The sequence below is a fragment of the Pyrus communis genome, chromosome 10, assembly GCF_041283825.1.
Source record: "Pyrus communis isolate YQ-2024b chromosome 10, ASM4128382v1, whole genome shotgun sequence".
NCBI lineage: Eukaryota > Viridiplantae > Streptophyta > Magnoliopsida > Rosales > Rosaceae > Pyrus > Pyrus communis.
In genome coordinates, this window is record NC_142574.1 from 22,428,675 (window position 1) to 22,446,380 (window position 17,706).

A 17,706-nucleotide genomic window follows, 5' to 3' on the forward strand; every position below is an offset into this window, starting at 1 on the left:
ATGATGCAATTTATAACTAAAGAAAGTTTAGATTTTTAAACCTATCTAAACTATTTGATTGAGTTATAAACTTCTAAGCATTGACCTTCATCTCAACCTTCCTTCAAATTTATATATTTTTCCTTTTCTTGTTATGTCCGCCATGGTAAGTTATACTTTCTCTTTTAAAATCCCAACTTACCATTTTGCTCTTCATCGGTCGAAAAATAAAATTTTCCATCTTGGACTTTTTCCGAAATAAAGTTGACCCTAAAGAAAAAAAAAAAAACACATCAGTTCACATGGTTCTCACGTGCGATCCCTTCTCCCAAAACCTATATATAAGCACGACTTGAAGAAAGAAGAGGTGTTCAAGGAGAACCCAAAAGCTCGAGGTTGAAAACTAACCCAACACAAGAAACCAAGAAGCACAAACTTACCACTCTCTCTACTTTCTCCTCTCAAATTTTACATCAAGTTCAACAAGTCGCTAGAGGTACTGGTTTCCGAGCATACTGTGTTACTATTTGTCAATGAAGATTTGATTGTTGATTATCAGAAGCAGTTTTTTTTTTTTTTCAAATTACATTGGCGGCAATTGAACCCTAGTCTTAATCTTAACTCAATACCTTGTTCTTTCTCGCTGCTTGGGCTAACCCTAATGGCTTTGGTCAGAACAAGTTTCTGAGTAAGTTATATGTTTGCATATGATTTGATCATTTAGACTAGGGTTTTTATATCCTTTTGTGTTTGTGCCCCATGAATTCTTTGAATTTTTTTTCCTTTCTTCCAACGATTGATGTTTGTTTTTGGTACTAGAACCCGAATGTTGTTGTTTGTTGCTAGAACCCGAATGTTGTTGTTTGTTAATGGTAACTTGTTGGTGAAGATGTTGACGTTTACTTGATTTTTTTGCCCTCTAGTTGCAGAACCTGTTGGTTTTTTTTGTTTTTGGTGGCTTGACGCCTTCCCTTCAATCCAAGATACAAAATATGGTATGACAACTCTCAATTGCTTCTGTATTTATCTAGAAGTTGAAAGATTTAGTAACTTTGGACCCTCAAGTGTTGATTGATATTTGGCGAAACCCTAAATTTCCTGTTAATATGTTATGTTTTGTTGTATGATGGCCTGTTATTTCACAGAAATATAGCTGTGATGCTCAAGGACAACCCTATTTAGTCATCTCCTCGGATCTGGATGAGTCTTCTTCCGATGAAGATATCGATGAGAAATCTGATAATGGGTTCCTACAACTACAGGAGGCAAATAACATCTGCCTTGCAGCTTACAGAGAGGTTATGACATTGGCTATCAACGCAAAAGCTTGGAAGATGGGCCTTCCACCACTCGGTTCAATCGAGGATATACAACAAATGTTCAAGACTCCGCCTTCACCCGGAATGAAAGTAGAATCGTCCGTTGAGCGCGTCATTCTTCCTCTTTCTCCTAGGTTTTTGATAACTACTATGATTGACGTGGTGAGATTTTCTTGAGCCTGTCATGTCATTAAAGTCCTATTTGAGATTGCTTCTAAAAAGGCTTAAAACGCTTTCTTCTAAGTTTGGCAAGAAAACTTAAATGTGCTTCTAGGTCATAGAAGCACTTTCTGATGTTACGCACAAAAGCACTTATGAGAAGTATTCCCAAACGGGAACTAATAATCCATCTAAGTACAAAATCTTTGGTCCCTTTTTCATCACCTCCATTAATCCATATGTGTGTGTGTGTGTGTGTGTGTGTGTGTGTGTGTGTGTGTTGCTTATGTTGTTTGCCCCTCTTTTTTTTTCAGGACAAATGGGCTTCAACCTTTTCCCACATTGTTCATCGAGGATGTGGACAAGACCCAACTGGTGTTGTTGGACGTCTATCGGCAATGCACAGAGGACAAGAATCTGGCAACCATATCGATATGACAATTGTAATTAACCTGTTCCCTCGGCCAAAAACATGCCTGTTCCTTCCATATAGGTTGAATGTGCTAATCTAATGCAAGAATTTAAATTATGCAGGTCAATGCTGAATTTCACTTGCCTAACCATTTGTGCAAAAACAAAAATACCGTTTTGTCAGATTTGTACGGAGCGTCATGGAAGATACATGGGCTGTAGTTGATCTATCAACTGATTATTTTCAGCAGCATTCACTTGATTCTGCTGCATCGAAAGTGAACTGTCTTCGGAGGCCATCTGGGGTCATTGTCAAGCGCCTCAGGACGTATGAAAATTTATCCGAGGTTAGCACTAAATCAACTGCAACAAGATCTCAATCTAATTATTTTTCCACATATGTAAGGTGATATATAAGAGGATAGGGTTATGACAATTTCTCTGTGTTCATGCAATGCAGGTTATATGGATTGAAAATATGGAAGTGAAAGATTGCAAAGTTGATGATGATGTGGACGACGATGATATGCAGTCAGGAACAATGAATTCAAACCTAGCATTTGACGCAAAGCACTGGGTTAATATTTTGTCATCAAATCACAGAAGAAGATGTGCCAACCCTAAAATTTCATATATATCTGATCAAGGTAATAGATTTTCTTAATCTCAGGTTTAATGTCTAAGCATGGCATTACTATTTGGCCACAAATGCAATTTTGTGTGTTATTTTTAGAATTTGAAATGCAATTTTGGTTCTTATGAATTATTTTCTTCTTATCTTTCTGCAGTGACTCAAGGGGAGAAGAATGAACTGTCAATAGAAACCTTAATAAAAATTGACTGATTTTGGAATGAAGCTGTTCATATATTCTGCAGTGAAAGTGCATGATACATGGCTGGTTGGATGCGAGGTTCCGACCAAAACGCAGACTGGAATGAACCGTACCCAGCCCTAGTTATGGATTTTCATCCTAATTAAACCCTAATTTTTACATCATGATTTGAATTTAGTTGTAGGGAAACTTTCCCGTTTGTGGTTTTTAAGTTTTGAAGCTACAGTGGTGGTAGAACAAATATAGCTTCTCAAGCAATAGTTGCTTCCTAGTTGCTTTGCAAGAGTGATCACTAAACTATAGACCCTTATAATTGTTGTTTTCTTTTGTTGGAGTTATTGTTATGCCTGATCAAGGTTTTTAAAAGCGCTAGGCGCTAGTTGAGCGGTGGGTAAGAGTCTAGCGCTAAGGAACTTAGGTGGGTTCTATGCGGGTTTTTAAATTTTAATTAAGTTAACTTATAAAAAAAAATAAAAACATACAAATAAGTAGCTACAATATATTGAATACATAAAATGACACGTGCGTTTAGAGTTACTTTACAAGAAGGAAAGTCCATAGTTATGTTATAAGAAAATTATCGTCCAACCCTTAACCTAAAAAAGTAAAAAATAAAACAATTGACCTCCTAGAGCCCGCCTAAACCACCTAATTGCCATTTAGAGGCTTCACCGATTTTCTAAACGCCTAAGCCTCAATTGAGGTGCCGGCTTCCACTTAGCGCCTAAGTCACTTTTTAGAACAGTGTGTAATAAGATGATATTTTCTAAAGTACTGCAATCTGAATAAAATGAGATTCAAACTCGACTGTAAAGAGGGCAGTAACACAACCTTGGTTTGTTGATAAAATGAACATATTTTCAATTAGAAAAAACGGACTGACATATATTTCCTTTAATTGCATTTCTTAATGTAATGAAGGCGGAAAATTGCATTATAAATTGGGGATCATAGTTAACTTAAAAGATTAAAACGACTATATAGCACACAAATTTAGTGGCCATTTAAAAAAGACTTTACACGTTCTTTTGCACCTCTTCGTAAGAATGTAAATGAAATTGTAATCATACTAATGCAATCATCAACAAAACTCCCATTTAGAAAGGTATTCTTTCTAATAGGGATAAAATATTTGATTTAGTTACCAATTAATTAAAAGTTTAACTTCTTGTTATGTGTGAATCAACCATCTAAGAAAGAGTTGCAACAAGCTAAGTCACTATATAAATTCTCAATTAAATATCTCAGACGTTAGCGTACTCGCCCCCAGGACATGACAAATGTTCTCACAGTTACACATCCGTTGAGAGCAACCCAAGTAAATAGGGGGGTAAAACGGATCAAATTTGTTAAACCCTAATTCTAAACACTCTCACACTCTCACTCCTCCCAATTTCTTCAAAAAATGCTGGTAAGCTCGCTACCCATATTTCAAATTTTTGTTTTTCGAAAACAATTTCGGTCCTCGGACCTCTCCGTTTTCCAATTTTGCGTTTTTTTTTTGGGGTTTTTCGAAATGTTTTTCCTCTTCTTTACAGTGCGTTTGGGAACCGTTTTCAAGTTCTGGGTTCTTGGTTTTCATTTCCATGAATTTCTGGGTACATTGGTTTGGGGTTGTTTTTGTTTTAGGTTTTGAGAATATATTCTGGAAATTTTGTTTGGTTATTGAGAAAATGTAGGTGAAAGAAAATATCTTGTGGTTTCTTACCCTTGTTTTTGGGTTGTTTTCAGGTGTTGGTAGCCTGAATCAAGCTCCAAAGAGGTTTTCTTGGTAAGCTTGTTGTTAGTGCTTTTTTTGCATGCATGTAGATTTTGTTGGTTCAAGTTTTGTTTTTGGGAGCTCTCTCTCTCTCTCTCTTCCCTGTGTGTGAGAGAGAGGAGGATAGAGGATAAAGGAGAGAGGAGAGAGAGGTTTCTGTGTTCATATAATATATCTGAACTAATGTTAGTCGTTTGGAACTTCTGATTGATGTATATTTATGATTCGGTTTCATATCGTCTTGCTCTGATTATTTTCTATTATAGACATGCTATTATTTTTGAAATCTGAAAAGGGGCTGTTTAGTTTATGCTGGGCAGGCTGGGAAGTAAAAATGAAATTTGCATATATTCAACTAGGAAATTATCAGTTAAATCTGTTATCTTTCGTTAGGATTTTAACAACTGTTGTTTGTGTAGCTTTAAGGATATTGGAACATCCGACTGTTGAGTGATATTGTGAAACCTCTGATACTCTTACATCGATTGTATTTTAGTTACAAGGGTGAAGGGTTTGATGGTGGTAGCCTTTTGATTGTGTAATGAACTTGCGTATCTGTTTCTTTCAACTCCTATTTGGGCATTTTTCTCAGAAATGTTAGAAAATGTAGGTACATTTTGCATTGGGCAGCTCGTCGAAATAAGTGTGAGCGGATAGTGATGGCGCCAAATCCAAGGGTGAACGCAGCCTTTAAAGCAATGGCAGAGCTTGGTATTAATGAAAAACAGGTCAAACCAGTTTTGAAAAATCTCTTGAGATTATTTGACAAAAACTGGGAACTGATTGAAGAAGAGAATTATAGAGTTCTTGTAGATGCTATATTTGATGCGGAGGATACTCAGGTGTATTTCTTTCCCTTTTGTCAGGCATTCTGTATTCCACTGCCATTCTCTCTCTCTCTCTCTCTCCCCTTACTTATGTCTGTTTGATTTTTATTTATTCTGTTAGGGGGTGGAAGAGAAGAAGGAGAAGAAGAAAAGCAAGAACTATGATGTATGTAATTGAAGATACCTGGTTCTGTCACTTTATTTCTTGTTTTTCTTATCCTTGTGGCTATAGTTTCTGACATATCTATGATTACAATCCTGACATATTATGGCCTGTTACCTATCAGGAGGAAGATATGGAAGAAGAGCCTCAGCTGCGTCGTGAACCTGCTCGTCCCTCGAAAAGGATACATTCAAGTGGTGATGAGGGTTCATCACAGAAGAAGAAATCTACAAATACTGATGTATGTACACTTGGCTCCCTTGCTTGTGTCTCACATTCTCAACCGTTTACCTGTATCTGCTAACTTGCCTTGTGGTCTATTATCTAGCCGGAGGATAATATTGGGGAAGAATTGCCACTGCCTCATCAACCTGAACGTCCCCTGAAAAGGTTGCGAAAAACCCATGGGGGTCAACTTTCACCATCCCCAAGTACCTGCAACCCTCTGTTGGGTGGGCCTTTATTGATAAGGCCAAAAGTGGAGAAAGATGAGTTACTTACACGGTCACCTGACTCAAGGGCTGAATTGCATCAACCAGTTTCACCCCACCTTAGTAACAAACATAAGGGCAAGCAACCTGTTGTGTCTAATCCCGTGCCACAGCATGGAAAGCGAATTACTGAGTCAGGCATCGTTCTTTTGCCGAAACATAGGGTTGACAATCATCAATTAATGAAGCCTAAAGATGAGCCCTTCACTGATGACATGGCACAAGATGAGGTTCCTATAGCAGTCATCCTTCCAGGTACTTTTTTCACCTTATAGTATGCCATCATTGATATCTCACCTGATGGATAGTTGGAACCAGGAACGAAAATAAACTACTCTAACCATGAATTAAATATATCTGACTGCCAAATTAACATAAAAAATAATACATAGTAGAACAAACTTTTTTGGGTATTATAACACCGGCATAAAACTTCAATAATCTTCTTGTACAATATTTTTTGTTTTGTTCTTTTGCAGATCCCTCGAGTAAAGAAAAACCCCCACTCCAAAATGGTGCAACTGGGGAACAAAATGATCAAGAACCTGTGGCATCCCAGGAGAGAGAAAGTACAAGAAATGATATTGTATCTTCATCTAATGAGAGGAATACGAACTTTGAACTTGCAACCTTAGAAGAGGAATCTTCTAATTTAGAAGTTGTGTCTTCACCCTTAGGAGAGGTAAAGCTTTCATTCATTGCAATTCAGCTATTAGACGACCAGATTTTCATATGCCTAATCTAGATGCCGTCATAAAATTGACGGAGGAAAAATATCTGCATTCATACAAAATCATTGACCCCTACTTTTCTCTAAAGAATCTGTTGGGGCATATGTGTGAGAGCTTCTTGGAACTGGGAACTAATTCCAATGGTGAATCGCAGGATGGATCTATAAGTGCATCACCAAATCTTGATGCATTGAAAAAAACTACTGCTCGGGATTCTGTGCATGGAACTAAGGAAACATTATGCATGCAGCCAAGTTCTTTGAATGGGCCTGTTGGTATTGAATGCCCTACTGCTGTTACTGCTCCTGAAATTCCCAGACTACCCTTGTCTCTGAATGGTGTTGGTGAATGCAGACAAGCAGGTGAGAGGGCTGATTCTAATGGTTTTGCTGAGGTTGATAAGGAAGGTGAACTGGAAGACTCTCGTGGTCTGGTTGTTGTACAACATTGTGATCTACCTCCTGATGATTCAGGGAGTTATCATGACATTGATGACATAACCAAAGGGGAAGAAAGAGTCAAAATACCATGGGTAAATGAAAAAAACAATGAATATCCACCATCCTTCTTCTATATCTCCCGAAGCCTTGTTTTCCAAGATGCTGCTATTAACCTCCGTCTTTCTGGTATTGGGGATGCAAATTGCTGCCCAACTTGCTTTGGTGATTGCCTATCGGCGTCTGTACCTTGTGCTTGTGCATCTCAGACTGAGGGGGATTTTGCTTACACGCAAGAAGGCCTTCTAAAGGATGATTTCCTGGAAGAGTGTATCTCTATGATTCGCAACCCTCAACAGCACCGTCCTTTCTATTGTAAAAGCTGCCCACTTGAAAGAGTTAAGAATGATGATTGTTTAGAACCATGCAAGGGCCACTTAAGGAGGCAATTTATTAAAGAATGCTGGAGTAAGTGTGGCTGCCATAGACAGTGTGGAAATCGAGTGGTCCAGAGAGGCTTAAATTGCAAATTGCAGGTTGGAATCTGTTCAAAGCGATCTTTTTGTTTAATGTTAGTTGGAGTGGGGTACTTGTTTTTCTTACTGATGTAAATCTTGTGGATAAATTGTTCATGAGTATTAGTAGTTATATTCTCAAAGATAAATGTCAATACAAAATTTTCTTGTAGAATACTTTTTGTCGGAACACTTTGTTTGATTTGTGCTGTATTCCAGGTGTTTTTCACTTCTGAAGGAAAAGGATGGGGTCTCCGAACCTTGGAGGACCTGCCAAAAGGTGCCTTTGTGTGTGAGTATGTTGGAGAAGTTTTAACCAGCAAAGAGTTACATGAGAGGAACATTAAAAGCTCCAGAAGTGGCAAACGTCCCTATCCAGTGCGACTGGATGCAAATTGGGCTTCCAAAGCAGATTTGAGGGATAAAGAAGCTCTCTGTTTGGATGCTACAAACTATGGAAATGTTGCTAGGTTTATTAATCACAGGTAATGGCACTTCATTGTTTGTCTGTACTCTCAGTTTAGTCATGTCTTCCATTCATATGATACGTTATGCTCCTTTTACTAAGATATTTACTACTGTGGTATCTATTTTGCATATTATGCTAGATGTCTGGATGCAAACTTGGTTGAAATCCCAGTTGAAGTGGAGACCCCAGATCATTGCTACTATCATGTATGGAACCTTTGATCCTTCATTTGTGTAGTTATAGCCAGCTACTTTGTTGATGATTTCAGACATAATTCTTCAAGGTACCAGGTATAAATATTGTTATGTCGTCTTGTGCAGCTTGCCTTTTTCACAACAAGAAAAGTAGATGCCTTGGAAGAGCTAACCTGGGTAAGAAATTTTATCTTTTAAGTTGTAGCATAATTTGAACGAATTTTTTATGAATCATTTTAAACACTTGGATTAATCATCAATTGAAGAGTTTTATTTATTTTTTATTTTTTATTTTTAATCATGTGGCAAGTTAAAATGCTGAGAATCTTTGGAGGCTTAGGAAGCTTATTTCTAGGTTTAGTCTTGTATTTATTCAGCGAAGTCTTACTACGATCTTTTGTCAACATAAGCCTACTGTAATTCCATTTTAATCAAATGTTTTCATTTTAATTTCACCAAATTGATGAGTTGTATAAGTATTTTTCTGATTTTAGTTTCATAACTAATTTTGGTAATGGTGCTTGATTGGTTATGGGAATATGTACGTACAATGCTATATCTACAAGTGATCTTCATTACTACTTTTTAGTTCAATTGACTGCTCTAGTTCTTAGAAGTTGTACGGTTAATTGATTTTCGGCAGAACTGTTTAACTATTGACTGTGAAAGGCCTCATTCTCATTAAATTAAAAATGCATAAACGGGAACGGTTGATTGATATGGTTTAGTTAAACATGCCTGATGTGCGAGTACCTACTTTGAACCTATCACCGCACAACAGATAGATATATCTGAATATGGTATGCTGACTTGCGCTTATCCCGAACACAACACTTAACTTCATCCTTTAAAAATGTTCAAGCACAAAGTGATACCTTAATTCATGCTGATCAATTTCCTACTTAGACTGCATTATGTGATGTTATTGTATAATTTTGGTGATAGGGCTCTGGATATGGATATAATATGTATACATGACTCTTTGGATTTATGTGCCCCTCTTAACTGCACTATTCGGGATGTTTTTGCAGGATTATGGGATTGACTTCGACGACCATGATCATCCTGTGAAGGTGTTCCAGTGCCAATGTGGCAGCAAATTCTGCAGGAAAATGAAACGTTCAAATAGTAAGTGTATTTTCCATTTGTGTCCCGTGCACCAATATTTGCACATCCCTTGTTTGTTGGTGACGATCATTTTCTTGCCTGGCTTATCTGTGTACATGTTTGATGTGTATTAGTCCGAGTTGAAAGCATCATCTGGTTTATTAGTCATTGGGGCACTCTTTGATTGTTCTTCTAATCACATGTTGCTTCTGATGCTAACCTTCATTTTCACTTCTACATGCAACAGGATCTAGATCTGGATCAATTGCAAGGTGAACACCGGGAATGTTCGTTAAGTACTTTGTGTCAGGGATCAGCGTGTTGATGGTTGTTGTCTTTGGTCGAACATAAAGGATAGGTGCAAAATCAAGCCGAGGATAGATCTTTTGGATGTTTTTTTGTACAGGGTTTTACACAGATATGGCCAATTTGGTGCCTTTATTCCATTGATGATTTGATGGTACATTTTGGGTCAGACGCTGCCTGCGTGCTGTGTTTGCAGAGGCTAGTGGTACTGCTTAAATAACTGTAGTTCTATATGGCTGCTGATTCGGCGATGCTATATAATGCGTTTTTCTTGGTTCTGTTTTGCTTTGCTTTGTGTGAATACAAAATACACATCTGAACAGACTTGTATAGCTTAAGAAACATAGAGCGCCGTCGCACTTCTGTCTAGAAGTGACAGCGAATCCCTGTTTTGAGGTCTCAGGAGGACTTCATGCTCGGACCCGGCAGGCATGACGGGTTGAATGCTGCCGGGATTTAGCGGAAAAAGGGTTTTGTAGTACCCTTCCATAATAGCTGTAAAATTGCAAGTTTCCGCAACCTCCGGAATCTGTAAAACACCAATCTCTCTTCAGTACCTGATAAATCTCATGCATATATGCATGAAGGTTGGGATACTCGAGCAGCTTCTTCTTTGTGCATCTGAACAACACATTGTAGACGAGATCGAATTGGGTTAACGTGGTGAACAAGCAAACATTTGCATGTGTGAGTTCATCTCCACACAAGTATCTCCAACAGCTTAAATGTTGTAGACGAGATCGAATTGGGTTAACGTGGTGAACAAGCAAACATTTGCATGTGTGAGTTCATCTCCACACAAGTATCTCCAACAGCTTAAATGATCTTCGATCGTGTCCATTGTGTCGAACAACTCGTTCACTGCTGTATCGTATGCTTTTTGAGACTGAGCAAACCCACATCTGCAAAATGGGCAGAAAATATAGGAGCAAAATTAGAATTATTGCTTAACGAAAAAGGATACAATCACAAATAAAACTGGTTTCGAACTTCTAATAAAAAATAAAACTTAACCACACTAAACCGCTTATGACCGGTTCAATTCGTGCATATTCCCCAACTCAAGATTGAAATTAAATGTAGACGTTAGTTAAGTGAATTCGTTAGATTAGAGGTTAGAGGAGTTTATAATATCGTATCGTGGAAACAACAAAGAATTAGAGGATTAATTAGTAACTATTGCCTATAAACTCCAATGTTGACATTGCGGTAGATTATGCTATTCCACTTCTTAATCTACAAATCTTAAATGTAAACAGGAAGCACTACGTGTACAAAGGTACAATATATAATACATACAAGTATACATGTAATTTTACATGTGATGATATGAATCTCACATGACATCGTAAACTGGTTTAGTTTTATGGAGTTTTTAACGCTTGTTTCAAGTGTATGTCTTTCAATTGAAGCACGCAATACTTGTACTGCAGGTCACCCTTGTTCAGACTTGAACGAAATTCAGATTCAATTTCGAGGACATTTTTCGACAATGAGGTAATTTTCTGTTTTATCCCTTCCTACTGATAATATTTGCCAAGATGTGTAATTGTCCCAAGAAAATAATTCTGTTACAGTAAAAAATTCACACACATTTTGTTTTGCAGATGCTGCGACTGTGCTAATGATAGGAAGGAGCGCAATGACTGTAAGTACATTAAATTACACGAACAGTCCTCCCCTCCCCTTTTCTGTTTAAATTTAATGCTTAAAAGGAAGTTTTAGAATTAACTCGTAACTTAATTCCAGGTGAACTTGCCGAGAGAATTTGGTGCCTTTACATTTTTCATGTATACGGCTCTCATGTAGCCTGAAGTCGCCGATGTAGCTTGAACTGTTCTGAAACATTTGGTAAGTCATGCGTAATAATATTTATCCTCCATGCAAATCTGAATAACCGCTTCTTCGTTAGCCATTTATTGCTCTTTATATGAAGTGTTAGACAAATTAAGTTGAAGGAGGCTTAGATTTTACGGAATTACATATATATACAAGTCGAAATCTAATAAATCGTCTGAAGTTGGAACAAAAGAAAGTCTGAAAGTGCAGTAGTGTAGGTATACTTTGTTCAGATATATGCTTCGTAATCACAGTTGTGCTTAATTATTTTTTTTCTTAATCGTATTGGTATCGAAGATCTACACGACACAATTTTGGGTGATCTTTGTGGGGCCTTTTATGATCAACCATGTGATGAAAACGCCGTATGAAGTTCACTGAAATTGACTAATCAGTTTACTATACATTGTTCTTGTAGGTATGGTCGGTGTAAAACTTTAGGCACAAGAGTCGACCTCATTCCACTTATATGCTTCTAGGAAAGTTCGTCATCAAGCTTCCTTTGATTGAAACAGAAGCAAAAAAACAACAGATAAGAACAATCAACTTTTTTCAAAAGTGCTTTTCTCCCTTCGACTGACACAGCACTTGACGCAAGTTATCAATTCCTTCTCAACTCTGGGACCTATATGACCTAGAATAGTATCAAAGAAAAGTTTAATTGACTGTTGATTGTAACGTTTATCTGCGTCGACCAATGACAATGTGACATGTCGTTGGTGATGCCTGCTAGTGGAAGTTGTTACTTTAAAGTTTATCCGCGTCGACCAGTGACAATGTGACATGTCGATGATGATGCTTGCTAGTGGAATTGTTACTTGAAAGCTTAATCTGTGGCTCTGCCTGTTTTTTAGTTACACCATTCTTGCTGCTGCTTTTTGCTTTCACCCATACGATCTCTCTCTATATAACAGCACAGTCAAAGCTTGAGGAGGAACCACAAATCAGTTTCTAGCATCTCTGGCTGTTGGAAAATCCAGTGTTCGAAGTCATTGAAGAGAATCGCAAGCGCCGGATCTGAGGTCAAGCTTGTTGGCACTCAAAGAAGTACATCGTCGATGGGTTGTTGCCGCGGTTCATATCTTTTGAGGCAGTTGTTTTGGAAGTTGAAGTCACAATGGAAACAATGTTTGGGACGGAAAAAGTGCTACAACCGGTTCAGCTATGATCTTCAGAGCTACTCTCTGAACTTCGACGACGGTTTTGATGGCCATCGCTCATAGTTTCCGTCCTCTCAAAGGAGTAAATTTTACAGAAACCATTTGAATATTGGACACTTTTGTCCTTTTAAGATATATAGATATATTTTCGATTTACTCGAGTTTATATATTCATGCGACTTAGATTTGCTACGAGAGTTGGCAAATAATAGCATGATTTTTGTTTCATTTTCGACCAATTTTGCTTCCATGCAGCGAAATTAATGTTGAGAAATGATTTTCGTACACTATAAAAATGGCTATTTCCGTTTTTTTATGAGTGGAGCAAATAGTATTCGTGTTGCCAGCATCTTCTACTTTGGATTGTCAAAAAGATAAAGTGGGATTCCACAAAGATGAATTTTGGGGTCCATCGTTCATTGCCATGTCCCTTTTGTCTCGGATTCCGATATTGCTACCATTAAAAAACTTGACCTAATTTGTTTTTCCATTTGCAAGGATAAGTGACCTAAAATTGTGAGGTTGATTATTTATTGTGAAATGCTAGGGGAACTCTTTCGGAAGTAAAACTTGTTATAAAATCACTGTTACTTTATTTTTTAGCACAATTTTTTATAATGTTAACACGAGAATTGACATTAAATTACGGGATGACAAAGAGTCCCTAGAGAGTTACAATTTTAAGAGTATCTCCGTAGCATTTCTCTTATTTGTTTATCTACATTTTGTTTTGCTAATGTCTATCTATCAAAACTCCACGCTTTTAGCATCCGTTGATTTTATAGATGTCGAGTAACTAAGGGTGAGACATTAAGCCATCTCCAACCGAAAGGTTCAGAGGGCCAAAAATAGCCTGAAAACCATCTCCAATCGAGGGCTAGGCCAAAGGTCAGACCACAAATTCAAATGCAACGGCTAGCTGACGTCAACTAGCTGTTATATTTGAAATTTTTTTTTTTTAAACTTTTTTTTTACAATTTTTTTTTTAAATTCTATTTTTTTCCTATAACTTCCTTAGCCATTAAATAACATTAAATAACATTAAGTAACATGAAAGAATATTAAAAATATTAAATAACATTAAACAACATAAAAATTATACAACATAAAAAAATAAAAAATAAAAACATTTAACAACATGAAACTTAAACAACATTTTTAAAAACATTTAACAACATAAAACTTAAGAGCCTACTCCATGCTTCTTTTGGTCCAAAGATGTGGACCAAGATCTTGTTGTATGTACTTGTTTGTGGCACGAGAACGTATCATCCTATAACGCTTCATGTACTCATTTAAATAGATAATACCAGCTCTTGGATTCAAAGGCAAATTATGCCCATAATTTTTTTTTTGGCCAAAATTTTTAAAAGAAATATTAAAAAGTTCTCATTTTTTACTATAAATTTAAGTTGTTGTAGTTTTTAAATTTAACTTGTAATTTTTAAATTTAAGCTATAGTTTTTAAATTTAAGTTGTTGTAGTTTTTAAATTTAAGTTGGTGTAGTTTTTAAATTTAAATAATAAATTATGTTTGCCCCTATGACCCTCGGTTGGAGATGGTTTTCTATCACATGGCTATGGTTGGCCTATAACCCTCTGGCCCCTCGGTTAGAGATGGTAAGAAGTATGACCCTGCACTGTTCATTAAAACATTAATTTCTTGGAGGGCTATAGGGCTTAAACGAGCCTTCTGACCCTCTTTCGGTTGGAAATGACCTCTCCAATCGATCCGGCCAGAGGGCCGAAAATAGCTCGAAATGACACGAAAACCATCTCTAATTGAGGGCTAGGCCAAAGGGCTTATGGGCCCCATCAGGCCAAAAAAGAACAAACAGGCCAGCTGGCTGGCCCAAAGGAGCCAGGTAGCTAGCCTCGGGCCAGCCCAAATATTTGAACCAACGGCTACCTGGCGTCAGCTAGCAACGGCTAGCTGATGTCATGTTGACGCCAGGTGATCGTTGGATTTGAAATATTTTTTTTTTGGACAATTTAAATTTTTTTTTTTTGGGTAAAGTACAAAAAACTACCTCAACTATTGGTGTCACGACACTTTCATACCTTATCTTTTAAAATTAACAATGTCATACCTCATTTTTATAATTTGTGTCAATGTTATACCTTCCGTTAGCTTGGCCGTTTATTTCTCAGTTAAATATTGACGTGGCTTGATTCGGAACCCAATTTTTTATTAAAAAATTAATAAAAACAAAAAAAATCATTTAATATTATTAAAATAATAAAAAAAATACATAAAAAAATAAAAAATAAACCTCTTCTTTTGTCCCTCCCCCCTCTCTCTCTTCCCTATCTTCCTGCAACCCAGAAAGCAGAAGAAGAGGAAGAAGAAGAAGAGGAAAAAAAAAAAAAAAAAACCCAAACCAAACCCAGTTCGTCCCCCCTCCCTCCTCCCCCCACCACCAACCCAACCCCCTGTAACCCAGAAAGAAGGACGAGGAAGAAGAAGGGAAAAAAAAAAAAAACCCAACCCAACCCGAAGGAGGAAGAAGAAGAGGAAGAAGAAGAAGAAGAAAGAAGAAGAGGGAGAAGAAGAAGAAAGAAGAAGAAGAAGGACGAGGAAGAAGAAGGGAAAAAAAAAAAACCCAACCTAACCCGAAGGAGGAAGAAGAAGAGGAAGAAGAAGAAGGAGAAGAAGAAGGAAAAAAAAAAAAAAAAAAAAAGGGGAAACCCAGTTCGTCCTCCCTCCCCCCCCCCGGCCCCAACCACCCACCTACCCACCCACCCTTTTCCCTCCACCCATTCCACCCCCCCCCCCCCCATTTTCTCCGCGCCCAGGTTCTTAACCTTCGGAATCGGCTTGGCGAATGTTTCCCAATTCCACCTCAATGGGATATGGGTTTTTTTTTTTCTTTTTTTTTTTGGGTTGCAGGTAATGGGTGCGAGGTTGGGTGCAGAGGGTGGGTGGGGAGGTTGAGGATAGTGGGTGTGGGGAGAAGAGGGTGTGGGGAGCGGGGAAAACAAATTGGTTTTTTTTTCTTTTTTTTTTTTCTCTTTTTATTTTTTTTATTTTTTTATTTTTTTTATATTTTATTTTATTTTCTGGGTTGCAATTGCAGTTGCAGAAAGGGGGAAGAAGATGAAGATGGGGAGGAGAGAGAGAAGGGGGGAAGGGGACGAACTGAAGTTGGTTTTTTTTTTTTTTTTTTAAATAAATTTTCTTTATTTATTTTTAATATTTAAAAAATATTAAATGATTTTTTTTTAGTTTTTAATAATTTTTTAATAAAAAATGGGTCCGGATCAAGCTACATTAGCATTTAACTGAGAAATAAACGGCCAAGATAACGGAAGGTATAACATTGACACAAATTCATAAGATGAGGTATGACATTGTCAATTTTAAAAAATGAGATATGAAAGTGTCGTGACACCAATAGTTGAGGTAATTTTTTTGTACTTTACCCCTTTTTTTTTTTCAAAAAAAAAAAATCCCATATTTTTTTTTCCTATAAATGCCTAAGCCATTCCTACACTATTTCTCACATAATTTTCACTCTTCCATACTATCTTACTTCATTCCATTTCACATTCTATTTTCTTACCTCTTCCAATAATCTTTCCTTCAAAATTTTCAATAATTTTCAAATGACTACATCTGCAATGAAAGGTAGGGCTTGGACCCGAAAAGAAGATGAAGCTCTTTGCAAGGCTTAGGCCGTCTCTAACTGAAGGCTGACCAGAGGGCTCGTTTTAGCCTTCTGGCCCTCCAAGATATTAATATTTTAATGAACAGTACATGGCCATATTTGCCTCCATCTCCAATCGAGGGCCAAATGGCTCGTTTTAGCCCTGTCACAAAAAATCCTCTCCAACTGAGGGCCAAAGGGCCAAACATAATTTATTATTTAAAACCTACAACTTAAATTCAAATCCAACGGCTAAGTGACGTTATCATGTTGGTTAATGTTATTTAAAGTTGTTTCATATTGTTTAATGTTTTTTTCATGTTACTTAATTTAATTTAATTCTGTATAATGGCTTAGGAAGTTGTAGGAAAAAAATAGAATTTAAAAAAAAAAAATGAAACAAAAAATAGAAGTTATAGGAAAAAAAATTTGTAAAAAAAAAAAAAAAAAAAAAAAAAAAAAAAAAAAAAACGACTAGTTGACGTCAGCTAGCCGTTGCATTTGAAAATTTGGCGTAGCATTCTTGTCGGATATAACCGATACGAATATATATATTCCTATCAGTTATATCCGACATGAATGCTCACATTTTTGGCCAGCCTAGGGCTGATTGGTTGGCTGGATTGAGCCAGCCCTTGGCATTTTCAGATTCCATGGGGCCCACGAGCCTTCTGGCCTAGCTTTCGGTTGGAGACGGTTTTTGGGCGTTTTTCGACCCTCTGGCCCTCTGGACCCTTCGGGAGGGGGAGTTCTCAAACAAGTGAAGGTGTTTTGATTTGTACGTCAAACAAATACTATGAGTTCTACGAATGCATCATTCCACCGAATACCCGAAACAACGAGAGTTGTTTTTCAAGATGGAAGAAACATCTTCATCCAAGTTTGAATAAATGACATCAAGCACTATTAAAGGCCACAAGTAGACATGAAAGCGGTGCCAATTACTACGACGAAGTAAATGTTTTCACAATTTGTTTTAAATATTTAATTATATTACATTTAATTTCATAAACTAATTTCCTTTAATTTTTGTAATTATATTTTCTAGGTACGCCAAGCAAAGGAATTGTTTTTGGAGGACAACTCAAAACTCTTTGATCATCACGGTTGTTCGGAAATTTGTAAAGGGTTGGTGTTATTTGAAGATCCACCTAAACAAAGAATAGGTCCTACGCCAGTGTTCGGAAATGCATCCTCAACTGTAGATGAGGATGAAGATGGATCTCCTCCCATTCAAGAAATAAGGGTAGAAAATTCGTCTTTGGGTGAAGGTTCCATACCTAGGGCTATGAGACGAAACAAGGCCCGAAAATTGAAGGAAAAAGGGAAAGCAAAGGATGATTATGCCTTTCAAGAAAAT

The 17,706-nt window shown here is 37.1% G+C and overlaps 2 protein-coding genes across 3 annotated transcripts; both read left to right on the forward strand.

The window, feature by feature from the left end:
• The first annotated feature begins 140 nt into the window (after window positions 1–140).
• Window positions 141–3,005, forward strand: LOC137727330 (homeobox-leucine zipper protein ROC1). Its single transcript, XM_068466196.2, is given in 8 exon segments — window positions 141–475; window positions 903–974; window positions 1,125–1,460; window positions 1,772–1,900; window positions 1,992–2,013; window positions 2,016–2,215; window positions 2,329–2,515; window positions 2,657–3,005. Coding segments are annotated over 7 exon segments (933 nt in total). The 5' UTR covers window positions 141–475; window positions 903–971; the 3' UTR covers window positions 2,713–3,005.
• Window positions 3,006–3,959: 954 nt separating this feature from the next.
• Window positions 3,960–9,978, forward strand: LOC137729234 (putative inactive histone-lysine N-methyltransferase SUVR2). 2 transcript variants are annotated; one of them, XM_088678627.1, is made up of 13 exons: window positions 3,960–4,112; window positions 4,433–4,472; window positions 5,071–5,302; window positions 5,409–5,453; window positions 5,575–5,691; window positions 5,779–6,196; window positions 6,421–6,623; window positions 6,827–7,645; window positions 7,844–8,109; window positions 8,233–8,299; window positions 8,414–8,464; window positions 9,319–9,415; window positions 9,642–9,978. In XM_088678627.1, the coding sequence occupies exons 3-13, from the start codon at window positions 5,120–5,122 to the stop codon at window positions 9,668–9,670; spliced, it is 2,295 nt and encodes a 764-aa protein (XP_088534753.1). In that variant the 5' UTR covers window positions 3,960–4,112; window positions 4,433–4,472; window positions 5,071–5,119; the 3' UTR covers window positions 9,671–9,978. The 2 variants fall into 2 exon arrangements, with proteins under 2 accessions (XP_088534753.1, XP_088534754.1); XM_088678628.1 differs by having other exon boundaries at window positions 3,991–4,112; window positions 6,421–6,579; window positions 6,825–7,645.
• The last annotated feature ends 7,728 nt before the right edge of the window (window positions 9,979–17,706 follow it).